Source organism: Salmo salar, chromosome ssa12 (assembly GCF_905237065.1).
Source record: "Salmo salar chromosome ssa12, Ssal_v3.1, whole genome shotgun sequence".
NCBI classification, from domain to species: Eukaryota; Metazoa; Chordata; class Actinopteri; order Salmoniformes; family Salmonidae; genus Salmo; species Salmo salar.
This window is the reverse complement of record NC_059453.1, coordinates 75,447,887-75,462,662: the sequence shown is the minus strand read 5'-3', so window position 1 is coordinate 75,462,662 and position 14,776 is coordinate 75,447,887. Positions and strand designations below refer to the sequence as shown.

The following is a 14,776-nucleotide window of genomic DNA, read 5'->3' as shown; positions in this document are numbered from 1 at the left end:
AAGAGAAGAGCGGGATTTGTTTATATGATTAGTGATGGGAGAGGAGATATCGGGGAACATGCTGTAGAGGTGGCTGGACTGTGGACCACATTTCAGTGGCTGTTGAATGCAAATGTTGAGGGGATAAGAGCCATAAGGAACTGCCTACTCCACCCCAATCTCCCAGATATCCTTAAAGGATTGACACACAATACTGTCAGGATCAGAGTTACATGCTCCCTCCAATCCATTCCTGGCTCTTACTCACTGAAAACATGTTATTTTATTCACTGTCATCTTTATTCTGCTGAATACTATTATGTACATGTACACACACACACACCCTGTTGCTGTGACATTGTGCAGCTATTTTTCACCCTGTGCAGAAGGGGGATCCGAGGATCTAGGCTTGTTTCCATTTTAGTCTCCCATTACTCTCTGTTTGTGTTCATGTTGATATTGGTATTCCTGATTGTATTCCTGCCAGTGTGGGTGTCTATTAATATATGAGCATATCATTTATGCTGGCCCTGCCTGTCAGAGCCTGACCCGGATTGATGAGAGAGGAATGGAAAGAGCGGAGTGTGTGCGCATGCGTGTGTTTGTGTGTGTGCACGCATGTTTACTAGCGTGTGGGTGGAGGGGAGAGAAGGGGAGGGATGGTGAGGGGGGAATCAAGATCGCGGGAAGTAGTGATGCACAGCAGAGAGGGAGAGGGAGAGAGCTGTGTGACTGTAACTAGATGCTGGAGCCTTCATCAGCAGAGCAGCGTACTGAACGGACTCAGGAAGATGGTCTCAGTAAGAGGGGAACTGACGGTTGCCTATAATTTAATGTTCAGTATCTTGGACTCCTTCTCCGTGGGTATGACAGTGGAGTTAGCTCAGAGCTGCCTCTCTCACTCTCTTTCTACTCCTTTGTCTGTCTCTCTCTCTCTCACACGCACACATAAACACACACTCTTTCGTTCTCTCTGACAGTGGGTTAGGCAGGTTCTAGTGAGCGGAGCGCTTGGTTAGCCCTTGGGGTTGTCCCCTCTTCCGCTGCAGCAGTCAGCTGCTTGCTAATGCAGATAGATCGCGCTGCCCCTTTTAACACAGCGCGTGGATGTGAGGGAGCGAGGCAGAGAAAGAGAGGGAGAAGATAACTTGTGCGTAGACGAGCGGGCTTGCGCTGCTGCACCAATGGAGTCCCTGTTTGGAGTTCCCCATCTTATCAACTCAGTTTTTTTCTTATTTTTAACCTGTGGGGAAGGTGAAATATTTTTGTGTCGTTAATCATTTTTTCTCTTTCACTTTTCTCTCTCCATCTCCAACTGGATATTACTTCCCAGGGGTGGCACCTGCAAAGAAGAGTCCAAGGCTGGTGAGTACCGACATCATCTATACCTCCTCCATCCACCCATCCCTTCCATTCTCCTCCATCCGTCCCTCTCGCCACTCTCCTGTGTGGAGTGCTAATGTTGGCTGGTGTGGCGCGGTGGAGGGATTTTCTCTGTCAGGACTCTCACTGTGTTTTGGTCCTGATGGGAGCTTTGATGCTTCGTAATGTTGATCCATTGGTAGGCAGAGCAAGGCTGCTCCTGGATTTGTTTTCATTCTCTACACCATGTTCTCGTGTTCTCTTGGCTTAATGCATTCTAGGGAAATAGACTAGTGCATTAGGCCAGCCTTGGAGCAGGGTGATTCTTGTAGACATTTTAGACCTGCCTAATTGACACAAATTAAATAGAAATATTGTTTAATCTTTGGCCTACCATGATTGGAGAAATGTTCCAAGCTTGTGAAGGGTTGATGTTTGAGAACGGCCCAGCTCTTCTTAGTATTTCTGTGCCCCATGTAGAGACCACTGTCAGTCTGTGTTACTCTCTGCATGTATCTCTTGGGAGGAAGCTTCCTGTGTGCTCGCTCTGTGTTGTATGGTAGAGCAATGGGTGCTGCATGATGTATTCTTCCTTCATTGAAACACCCTCCTCACTGCTATGTGCTCTGAATGTCTCCTCATGCATCGGGCAATAGGGCTTGCCATTAAAATATTCAGCTCTGTGTTGAACAAAAGGAATAAACTATGTACTTTGTCAGCCAAGCTCAGTTTTTTTTCTGTTAGGAGTGTGACTTTATTTCTCTATGTGAAACTACAGTGAATTTTTCGCTTTCTCAGAAATACATCTCATGAACAAATCTGCTTGATTATGCTTTCGGTATTGTTAGAGAATGTGTTGGCCTTGATTAAAGATGTGGTATTTTGTCTCACTTCGTAATATGTTGTTAATGATTTCCCTTTCTCTTCACCACTCTTTCCTACTCCTTCTATCCCTCTCCTTCTTACTCAATATCTCTCTTTCTGACCATCCTTCTTTTCCCTCTCTACCTTTCTGTCCCCATCGCCCTCCTTCTCCCCCTCTCTCACTCTCCTTCATACAGCAGTTAGCGAGGAAGGACAGTCAGAACAGTTCTGTGTCCAGCCACCGGAGTACCCACACTGACTCCCCTGTGCACACGTCCCTGGCCCCCCCTCTCAGCAAGAGTAGCGCCCCCCACCCCCTTCCCAGCCCCTGCCCGGCTTGCCTACCCAGGACCCCCAGGCAGACGGGACCGTTCACAGGAAACCGGACCCCTTCAAGATCTGGGCCCAGTCCAGGAGCATGTATGAAAGTAGGCGTAAGTATTTATTTTTGGTGCGAGGGTGCATGGGTGTTTGCTTGGGGGCTCCCCCTGTCCTGTTGGGTTGGTACTGCAATCTAGGGCTGGTGTCGGGAGATAACCTGCATGCACAGAAGTCATTTAGCCTTTGAGAAGCATCAGTCCCCTAAACTCAACATACTCATTGTCCAAAACATATTGTCTGAAGGTTTCCTGTTGTCTTTCAGTGTTTTAATCTAAAGTGGGTGTTAACTTGGTGAGTTAGGGATGTGGACTGTTTGCAGAGCATTGTGGCAGTTGGGTAGAAACATGGTAGTGAGAGCAATAACAACAGTCTAAGGAGAGTTGGTGCTACCCACTCTCCTGATCTACTAAACCTTGACTATAGAGTGTGTTTCTCTCCCTGGAACACTGAAGAGAGAAGTCTTCCTACACACTGACACAGTCTCTCTGTCCATGCTGCCTGCTTGGCACCTCGGCTCAATTACACTCCCTATAGCCACTACATTATCACGCTTCCATGCTACAGTGCTCTTTAGAACACAGCTCCAGACAAATGTGCATAGAATTGGCGTTGGTTGTAGAGGACAGTGGCTCTCATATTTCCTGGTAATCTGGTGAGGCTAACGGGTGCCAGCCTCCTCAATTAACAGGAATATTACTCAGCCCCTGTCAGTCGCCCTCCGAGGAGTGGAGGCTTCCAGGGTCCAGAGGTTTCCACGCCTAATCATTTCTCTGGTGCTCCTACTTTCATCAAGGTCTTTCATTATTTAGAGGCCTTAAAGGGAGAGGAGCTGGGTATCGGTACTGCCAGAGTTGGCTCCATCCTCAGGTGAGAGAGGATGGGTGTAGAATTCTAAAGGAACAAGGAACAAACGATCAGCTTTATTAAGCACAGGGGGAGATTTGTAGGCAGTATAGAGAGACAGAGTTGTATTACCAGGTGTAAATACACTGCTCTGGATAGAGTATTTGCTCAGTTAGTAGACCTCCCCCCGCCATCTCCTCTTCCTGATCTGAAGTTAATCTGCTTGTTCACCATGGTCAGTCTGAGCTAGGGTAGAATGACTAACCTTTAGTATGGATCTGTTTCTATACAGTTGTTTCGAAGTTGAGCTGCTGTATTGACCTGTTAAGCTGCCCACTGCCTGCCCTTATGAACAAGATTGAGACAGTTAGCCTGTGACCTGCCCATCTCAGCCCTACTCAGAGTCCCAGTGGGTAGGAAGAGAGCTAGCTAGCTTAAGACTGTGAGCTCGTCTGTTGACTCAGGAACAGATTGTAGCCAAGCTGGTCTCTTTCCCTCCTCCCTCCCCCTGCTGGCTCTTAGTGGCTTTAGCTGTTGAGGTCTGTACCGTAACATGGGGTATCCCTTGGGGGGCTGAACGCATGGACACACACACACACACACACAGACACACACACACACACACACAGACACACACATACACAGACACACACATACACAGACACACACACAGCTCCAGGCTGTCGCTTGAACCCTGTTCCCGGGTGGTCTGCCCACCTCGAGTGCTACATGAACAATAAGCTGTCAGTCGCTGCAGTGCACCACTACATAGCAGCATGGTGCCTCTGACAGCTCCAGTACCAGGCACCCCCTTTCCTCCTGCTCAGATCTCCTCCAGCCAGCCAGGGGTTCCTGTATGAGCCTGAGGAGCAGCACTGCTATGGAGAGACTGGTGAGGGTTGCTCCCAGTCCAGTTCCCTGTCACCTAGCTACCTACCTAGGTTGACGAGACAAAGTACAGAAGGATTTTGTCTTCAAAGACATCTGAAAAGAGAGTATTCAAAGAAATACTAATTATGAATCTTTGATAAAGTAGGTACTTAGGGGATTCTCTTGGCCCTCTCCACTCTTGCTTTGAATGGTGTTTAAAATTATTTTTGGGAGTATCTTGGAAGATATCTATTTTCTTTTGATAGAAAGTTTTTAGATATTTACACATTCCGCAGGGTAATGTTTTTACTCAGTATTAGCTGGCTATAGAGGAAGAGGCAGAATGAGGCAGTGGTGTAGAGGCTACAGTAAGAGGCTGAGAGAGGCATGGACCACTGACCTGATTCACAAGGAGCCGTAGGTGTGCTGTGTGCTCATTAAGGACATGATATCTTCAGCTCTCACCTCCATCTCCTCCAGCCCTCTGCCTCCACTCTCCTCTGAGAGGAACAGGGAGAGGGATTACACTGTGGGTTCTGGTCTAATGATCCAGGATGTAGTGATCGATGCTGATGGATGGTTCTCTGGTTGCAGTGCCTGACTTCCAGGAGCAGGACATCTTCCTGTGGAGAAAGGACACGGGCTACGGGTTCAGGATCCTGGGAGGGAACGAGCCAGGAGAACCGGTGAGATGGAGGATACAACCATACACCAACATCACTGCTCAGTATACATCTACAGTTGAAGTCGGAAGTTTACATACACTTAGGTTGGAGTCATTAAAACTTGTTTTTCAACCACTTCACAAATTTCTTGTTAACAAACTATAGTTTTGGTAAGTCGGTTAGGACATCTACTTTGTGCATGACACAAGTCATTTTTCAAACAATTGTTTGCAGACAGATTATTTCACTTATAATTCACTGTATCACAATTCCAGTGGGTCAGAAGTTTACATACACTAAGTTGACTGTGCCTTTAAACAGCTTGGAAAATTTCAGAAAATGATGTCATGGCTTTAGAAGCTTCTGATAGGCTAATTGACATAATTTGAGTCAATTGGAGGTGTACCTGTGGATGTATTTCAAGGCCTACCTTCAAACTCAGTGCCTCTTTGCTTGACATCATGGGAAAATCAAAATAAATCAGCCAAGACATCAGAAAAGAATTGTAGACCTCCACAAGTCTGGTTCATCCTTGGAGCAATTTCCAAACACCTGAAGGTACCACGTTCATCTGTACAAACAATAGTATGCAAGTATAAACACCATGGGACCACGCAGCCGTCATACCGCTCAGGAAGGAGACGCGTTCTGTCTCCTGGAGATGAATGTACTTTGGTGCAAAAAATGTAAATCGATCCCAGAACAACAGCAAAGTCCTTGTGAAGATGCTGGAGGAAACAGGTACAAAAGTATCTATGTCCACAGTAAAACGAGTCCTATATCGACATAACCTGAAAGGCCGCTCAGCAAGGAAGAAGCCACTGCTACAAAACCGTCATAAAAAAGCCAGACTACGATTTGCAACTGCACATGGGGACAAAGATCGTACTTTTTGGAGAAATGTTCTCTGGTCTGATGAAACAAAAATAATACTGTTTGGCCATAATGACCATCGTTATGTTTGGAGGAAAAAGGGGGAGGCTTGCAAACCGAAGAACACCATCCCAACCGTGAAGCACGGGGGTGACAGCATCAAGTTGTGGGGGTGCTTTGCTGCAGTAGGGACTGGTACACTTCACAAAATAGATGGCATCTTGAGGAGGAAAATGATGTGGATATATTGAAGCAACATTTCAAGACATCAGTCAGGAAGTTAAAGCTCGGTCGCAAATGGGTCTTCCAAATGGACAATGACCCCAAGCATACTTCCAAAGTTGTGGCAAAATGGCTTAAAGACAACAAAGTCAAGGTATTGGAGTGGCCATCGCAAAGCACTGACCTCAATCCTATAGAAAATGTGTGGGCAGAACTGAAAAAGAATGTGCGAGCAAGGAGGCCTACAAACCTGACTCAGTTACACCAGCCCTGTCAGGACGAATGGGCCAAAATTCACCCAACTTATTCTAGGAAGCTTGTGGAAGGCTACCCGAAATGTTTGATCCCAGTTAAACAATTTAAAGGTAATGCTACCAAATACTAATTGAGTGTATGTAAACTTCTGACCCACTGGGAATGTAATGAAAGAAATAAAAGCTGAAACAAATCATTCTCTCTACTATTATTCTGACATTTCACGTTCTTAAAATAAAGTGGTGATCCTAACTGACCTAAGACAGGATATTTTAACAAGTATTAAATGTCAGGAATTGTGAAAAACTGAGTTTAAAGGTATTTTGCTTCGGTGTATGTAAACTTCTGACTTCAACTGTGTCTATACACAGTGTCTATAGGTTTTATTTTAAGTGTAAGTTATTCATCTTGGATTGAACACTTATTATGTGAGTTCTCTGTTTATTAGCACATATATTTAGCATATGTTTTTATATATTTACCATCTTTAAATGCCATATTTTACATTCCAATTTGATGGTTATAAACGCCTCTGTTGGAGCTAGCTGAATCAACTTCAGCAGCAGTGTTGGTCTGTGTGTGGCGGTGGTCTTAGCTCCTCTGTTGGAGCCAGCTGAATCAACTTCAGCAGCAGTGTTGGACTGAGTGTGGTAGTGGTGGTGGTCGTCTTAGCTCCTCTGTTTTTCATCTCCTTGCTGCAGCCTCAATCAGAGAGAAAAATATATCTCAGACCAATTTTCTTTTCTTTTAAAAGCCAAATTGTTGGTTCTCGTAAGCTGGTCTTTACCTCTTTTGGAGAAGGAAAATAATGACACAAGAGATTTAGACCGGTTGTGCAGCTGTTGGTTCCACTTTTCTGGGCTCCGTTATTTACTTGACAAATACGGAACACTCAAAATGTGCACTTATGAATCATAACAATTTTAATCCAAATACAGCTGTAGACAGAAGTCAAAGATCAAACATCACACATACAACCGAAGTCTCTCCTGAGTTCTGCAAAATAGGGAAAGTCCAAGGTGCTTTTAATATGCTTGCAGTCAACCCCTAGTGATGTAACTGCCTACGTCACTACCTTCTAGTCATGAGACCAAGCCCATGCATACACAGTTTTACAAACTTGCAAGAGAGATACAATAGTTCCAGTGTTTTCTAAGGGCTCAGCAGTAATTTTCCACTCCCCAAGTTGCTTTATAGTGGTATGTCTGACTAGTCTCTTATCTCTTTCAGTCCCCTGCAGGGTTTTGTGTCTATGAATCTCTTTTAGCCTTGAGGCGCTTTCTCACAGACCCCTGTTTTGACTGCAATAACGCACATCTCTCAGACCGTTTCTTTATAAGAGGCAAAGACTTCAAAGGAATAGTGGAACAATATTAAACCTTATAATGAATATATATACATATATACTGTTAATCTGTAGTCTGGGACCCTATATATGTAGTGGGGGAGGGGTCTTATAGCCCTTCCCCTTCTATTAATACAACATAAGCATAATCAATTATTATAATATATCAAACATTTGGTGCAGCCCCTATCATGACTCCAAGTTGACCCCATCACAGCCAAGCGGAGAAAGAGGAGGAAGACTTACTAGCTAGCTTTCTAGCTGGGCCAGGAGTAGTCTGAGTTATGTTAGTGCTGCTGGAAAAAAATGATCTCACCTGTCAATATCTCACCTTGATGTTCTTTTACCGTCTACTGTTGATTGACCAACAACCTCTCCGATCATCCCCCTCTTCTGTCCTTGCCTTTTCTCTTATTTTCTCTCCTTTTCTCCCCCATCCTCCCATCTTCTTCTCTCCCCAGATCTACATAGGGCACATAGTGAAATATGGGGCGGCGGATGAGGATGGACGCCTGCGTTCAGGGGATGAGCTCATCTGTGTGGACGGCACGGCAGTGATGGGCAAGTCTCACCAGCTGGTGGTACAGCTGATGCAACAGGCCGCCAAGCAGGGTCACGTCAACCTCACCGTGCGACGCAAGACCGGCTACGGAGGTAAACACAGCTAGTTAGACATGGACACTATGTTTTCCAGAGTGATTTGCAATGAACACCTTAAAGAACAGCTAAATTATATGAGTATCAGGAGTGGATTGTGTGAACTTCTGTGGTAAGTGTTGGCTCAGCGTAATTTGATACTTTTTCTGGCAGTAATTTTGCTAGTAATTCTGTGTTCTGCTGTTCTTCGTCAGAATGCACTCCCAGGACTTCTACTTCAACAACAAGTGTTGTTTTGGTTCCAAATAATCCATAGTTATATCCAAATACCTCCATTTTGTTCGTGCGTTCAGGTCACTATCCAAAGGGTAATGCGCGAGCGCATTTCGTGACATTTTTTTTTCAAAATGTTCCATTACCGTACTTCGAAGCATGTCAAACGCTGTTTAAAATCTATTTTTATGCTATTTTTCTCGGAAAATAGCGATAATATTCCAACCGGACAATGTTGTATTCATTCAAAGAGGGAAAGAAAAAAATGGTGAGGTCTCGTGAACGCGCATCTCCAGTCTCTCTGTCCCCAGGCAGACCACTCACAAACTGTGCTGCTGTTATCTGCCCAGAGACAGGAGACGCGTCAATCCGCTTTCTGAAGGCTTTAGAGAGCCAATGGAAGCCTTAAAGTGTCACGTAACAGCTCAGATGCTGTAATTTCGATAGAGATGCAACAGAAGGACTACAAATTGTCAGACAGGCCACTTCCTGCTTGGAATCTTCAGGTTTTTGCCTGCCATATGAGTTCTGTTATACTCACAGACACCATTCAAACAGTTTTAGAAAATTTTAGAGTATTTTCTATCCAAATCTACTAATTATATGCATATTCTACTTTCTGGGCAAGAGTAGTAACCAGATTAAATCGGGTACGTTTTTTATCTGGCCGTGAAAATACTGCCCCCTATCCACAACAGGTGTCACATGATCTGTCACATGATCTCAGTATGCATGCACCCATTCTGAAAGGCCCCAGAGTCTGCAACACCCCTAAGCAGTGGGGCACCACCAAACAAGCGGCACCATGAAGACCAAGGAGCTCTCCAAACAGGTCAGGGACAAAGTTGTGGAGAAGTACAGATCAGGGTTGGGTTATAAAAAAATATCAGAAACTTTGAACATCCCACGGAGCACCATTAAATCCATTATTAAAAAATTGAAAGAATATTGCACCACAACAAACCTGCCAAGAGAGCGCCGCCCACCAAAACTCACGGCCCAGCAAGGAGGTCATTAATCAGAGGCAACAAAGAGACCAAAGATAACCCTGAAGGAGCTGCAAAGCTCCACAGCGGAGATTGGAGTATCTGTCCATTGAACCACTTTAAGCCGAACACTCCACAGAGCTGGGCTTTATGGAATAGTGGACAGAAAAAAGCCATTGCTTATAGAAAAAAAGAAGTAAACACGCTTGGAGTTCGCCAAAAAGCATGTGGGAGAAGGTACTCTGGTCAGATGAGACTAAAATGTAGCTTTTTGGCCATCAAGGAAAACGCTATGTCTGGCGCAAACCCAACACCTCTCATCACCCTCTCATCACCCCGAGAACAACATCCCCACAGTGAAGTATGGTGGTGGCAGCATTGTCAGAATTGAAGGAATGATGGATGGTGCTAAATACAGGGACATTCTTGAGGGAAACCTGTTTCAGTCTTCCAGAGATTTGAGACTGGGACGGAGGTTCACCTTCCAACAGGACAATGACCCTAAGCTTACTGCTAAAGCAACACTCGAGTGGTTTAAGGGGAACATTTCAATGTCTTGGAATGGCCAAGTCAAAGCCCAGACCTCAATCCAATTGAGAATCTGTGGTATGACTTAAAGACTGCTGTACACCAGCTGGAGCAGTTTTTCCTTGAAGAATGGGCAAAACCCCAGTGTCTAGATGTGCCAAGCTTATAGAGACATACCCCAAGAGACTTGAATCTGTAATTTCTGCAAAAGGTGGCTCTACAGAGTATTGACTTTTGGGGTGGTGAATAGTTATGCACGTTCAAGTTTTCTTATTTCTTTTTTTGTTTCACAGTAAAAAGTGGTAGGCATGTTGTGTACATCAAATGATCAGCAGCAGTCTGTGCAGTAGTACCAATAACAGCAGTCTGTGCAGTAGTACCATCAACAGCAGTCTGTGCTGTAACATTGAGGCCATTCACTGCTCCTGGCTCCATTTGTCTTCATCAGAGCAGGGAAGGGCCCGAGGACAGGGCTAATATTTGGAGGTTCATCCCCGCTGCTCTTCAACAGTCCATGGGTGTGTGGGAAATTGTTTGTCAGAGGCGCACATCGCTCCCAGCCTGCCCTTCAGCAGGATGAATAAAGGTCCATAAACGTGATGAAGAGGGTTCCAACCTTTCCCCGCGCCCTCCACACACTAGCCTGTCTACAAGCCATTGATGAGAGTGCCCAGACAGAGGGCACGATGGTCTGTCAGAGGGGCGATGCCCAGTATGAAGCACTGCTTCAATGCCAGGAAATAAGATGGGAACCTTCTGTTGTGATGCAATCCGGAAGCCATATCTATAGATGTTTTGGGGAGGAATAGATCAAAGCGTGACCGTTAGAGCAGTATGCTCCATGTTGACCTTCTTCCTTCTATCGGTGTGATCATTAGTGGGTAGAGAGGAGCAGCGTTGTCCATGTTGATTAGGAAAACCTTTCATTTTGTGTTTCATTTGGTGTTATGAGCTGTGTGCTGTTGCTGTGGAGTGTTGGTAATAGTTTGCTTCTTGTCAGTCTGACAGCGTTAATATCTTTTCTCTCCTCTTCTTACACAGTGTCTAAAGGGGAGGGCGAGGTGCCCCCATCCCCAGCCTCATCACACCACAGCAGCACCCAGGCCCCCTCCTTGACTGAGGGGAAGCGGACCCCCCAGGGCAGTCAGAACTCCCTCAACACGGTCAGCTCTGGCAGCGGCTCCGGCAGCGGCTCCACCAGCGGCATCGGCAGCGGGGGCGGCGGAGGCTCAGGGAGTGCTGTGGTCAACACCGCCCTGCAGCCCTATGACGTGGAGATCCACCGCGGGGAGAACGAGGGCTTTGGATTCGTCATCGTCTCCTCCGTGTCCCGACCCGAGTCTGGCACCACCTTTGGTAAGACCCCCATGTCATCTCTACCTTACTATACTTAAATATAGGTAACACACAGGCGTGCACTATATATATATATACACACACACACACACACACACACACACACACACACACACACTCAACCTTTCTCTCAGTATACAGTAGAACATATTTTTCTTAGTAACTAATCGCTGTTTGACTATTGGGTCCTGTCCTTCTATGCAAATGAGTTTCTGAATAGTGCATATTTCTGGCACTTACTTGGTGAATAGCTTTCATCCTCATTATTCTATTTTCTAGTGAGTGGTGATCCTCTTATATTTTCTTTCATTCTGTCAAGCAGAGACACTGTAACCCAGCCCAAAGAGCTGTAATATTTATACTGTCTTTCATAATTGATCACAAGTGAAAGCATGTTGTATAATTCAGATGTGGTCTGAAATAACAATGGATAGAATAATATCAATACTATGGCTTGACAGGTTATAATAAGTAGGCAGGGAGACGGGGAGTTCTTTCTAGAGCGCCCGCTTAAATTGTGCATAAGATATTTTTTTAATTCTCTGTAAATGGTTAAACTATCGAAGTATATGTGTAAAATGTAAGCCCAAATTTAAATGTTGATTTATGTTTACATATTCGATTATTTTACATTGCACTAATTTCCTGTACGTGGACAGTATGTGTTACTACATTACCTCACGTTTTGACCACCTCGAATGGAGTGGAATTGCACGGCTTTTTTACCTCAAATAAGTGATGTTAGTATAAACGTTAATAATAATCGCAATGACAAAAAAAGATGGCTTTAAACAGATCAATATAATTCGTTTTGTACCACTGATTTTGTCATATGCGCTGGCAGTTTTCTACTATCATTTTCAAACTCAAATGGCAGGGAAAATTCATCTCTCTGTACAAAAGTTGCTGGCCTCACAACTATCACTCAAATAACAGCCAACCCTTGTCACTGTTGATATATGGTGGGTCGTGATTCGTTGAAGTTAAATAGCAAAGCATCTGATTTGTTTCCTTCCCCATTTTGACAGCCTGACAAAACTTCCATCCGACATTCTAGAATTTAGATGACCGTCTTCAGCAAATTCTCTTCTAACCAGTGATATAAAAAGTATTCTCAGATTCAGTGTGGCCTTTGAATAGTGTTAGTTTAAATAGTGTATACACCCCACACGTTTGCCCCTGCTCTATTGATTTCAAATTTATATCGATGAGTGCTTTAACAAAATAGTTTTGCGTTTATCTTTCCGTGTTGGTGACCTACTTGAAACAAAATGCAACAATACAAAATGTAGCTTGCTGTCTTGTACAAATTGTCCTCTAACCAGTGATATACATATTATTCTCAGATTCTGTGTTTTTTTTTACAGGATGTGTAACTCAACTCCCCTCTCTCATTCTGTTGGTTTCAGCGTGATATCAATATGAGTGACTGACAAATAAGTGTTGCGTTTCTCTTTCCGTTTTGGCGACCCCCATATGAAACATGCCAGAATAGTGTTTCTTTTAAACGAGCACCTTATAAACTGCATTTGCACTAAAAGCCATGTTCTTGTGACAAGTTGCAATTGATTTGTTGTAACTCCAAAAACACAGAAACTGGAAATATTGTTTACATCACTGGTTAGACTACCATCTAGGTGGTTGTAATCAGCAGGTTATCCTCTATCGAGTGATGTTAACAATATTTCCTGTTTTATTTTCATGATCTACCAGAAATCATGAAAACGGGGTTGACTTGGATTAGTTATTAAGGGGGAGATGAATGTAATATTTGCAGATGGATAGACCCTCTCCCACTGTCCTACAGCTCTTTTTGTCCCTCTGCGTGCCCTGTTGTCTGCCCTGTTGTCTGCCTACAATTGCTACCTAGAGATATTGCTGCCACTCTCCCTGCCTGACCACAGCTCTGGGAGTCTCCCTGGGCACAGGGGTGCTGATCAGGCTTACACTGCTTAACCACTATGGTGGTTAACGATCTAGTAAAGCACAGCTTCATGTACTATACACAAATGGAAAGAGTTGGCAAGTTTGTGCCAATTTGTTAATCATATCAAAGTGAAAAACATTGGTTGTTGATCAATAGTGTAGAGAAATTACCTTTGATCTGCATGGATCCCAGTTACTCTGACACAGAGACCCATCCATCCCCTCTCTCTGTGTATTAGTCAAACGCATCCTTCTGCTGTGAAACCATCAAAGCTTCTAGTTAGTACAGAACTCAATGACTTGAGCTCCACAGATCTCTTCTAGACTGTTGTGACTGACCGCAGAAGAAAGAGACAGACTGATCACCAGAGCCAAGCTCCCTGCCATCCAGGACCTCAATACCAGGCGGTGTCAGAGGAAGGCCCAGAACATTGTCAAAGACTCCAGTCACCCTAGTCATAGACTGTTCTCTCTGCTTCCGCACCGCACGGCAAGCGCTACCGGAGCGCAAAGTCTAGGTCCAAAAGGCTCCTTAACAATTAAATTTCAATCAAATGTATTTATAAAGCCCTTCTTACATCAGCTGATGTTACAAAGTGCTGTACAGAAACCCAGCCTAAAACCCCAAACAGCAAGCAATGCAGGTGTAGAAGCACGGTGGCAAGGAAAAACTCCCTAGAAAGGCCAGAACCTAGGAAGAAACCTAGAGAGGAACCAGGCTGTGAGGGGTGGCCAGTCCTCTTCTGGCTGTGCCGGGTGGAGATTATAACGGAACATGGCCAAGATGTTCAAATGTTCATAGATGACCAGCAGGGTCAAATAATAATAATCACAGTGGTTGTCGAGGGTGCAACATGTCAGCACCTCAGGAGTAAATGTCAGTTGGCTTTTCATAGCCAATCATTCAGAGTATCTCTACCACTCCTGCTGTCTCTAGAGAGTTGAAAACAGCAGGTCTGGGACAGGTAGCACGTTCGGTGAACATGTCACGGTTCCATAGCCGCAGGCAGAACATTTGAAACTGGAGCAGCAGCACGGCCAGGTGGACTGGAGACAGCAAGGCGTCATCAGGCCAGGTAGTCCTGAGGCATGGTCCTAGGGCTCAAGTCCTCCAAGAGAGAGAAAGAGAGAATTAGAGAGCATACTTAAATTCACCCAGGACACCGGATAAGACAGGAGAAATACTCCAGATATAACAGACTGACCCTAGCCCCCAACACAAACTACTGCAGCATAAATACTGGAGGCTGAGACAGGAGGAGTCGGGAGACACTGTGGACCGATCCAACGATACCCCCGGACAGGGCCAAACAGGCAGGATATAACCCCACCCACTTTGCCAGAGCACAGCCCCCCCACCACTAGAGGGATACCTTCATCCACCAACTTACCATCCTGAGACGAGGACGAGTATAGCCCACAAAGATCTCCGCCACGGCACAACCCAAGGG

At 45.0% G+C, this 14,776-nt stretch overlaps 1 protein-coding gene across 1 annotated transcript in view; it reads left to right on the top strand.

Moving 5' to 3' along the window:
* LOC106565841 (membrane-associated guanylate kinase, WW and PDZ domain-containing protein 1) overlaps positions 1-14,776 on the top strand; it is a 182,314-nt gene that overhangs the window by 152,503 nt on the left and 15,035 nt on the right. The window contains 6 exon segments of the mRNA XM_014133422.2: positions 1,313-1,344; positions 2,403-2,508; positions 2,511-2,639; positions 4,894-4,985; positions 8,121-8,313; positions 11,085-11,399. Of these exon segments, the coding sequence (XP_013988897.2) occupies positions 1,313-1,344; positions 2,403-2,508; positions 2,511-2,639; positions 4,894-4,985; positions 8,121-8,313; positions 11,085-11,399 (867 nt within the window).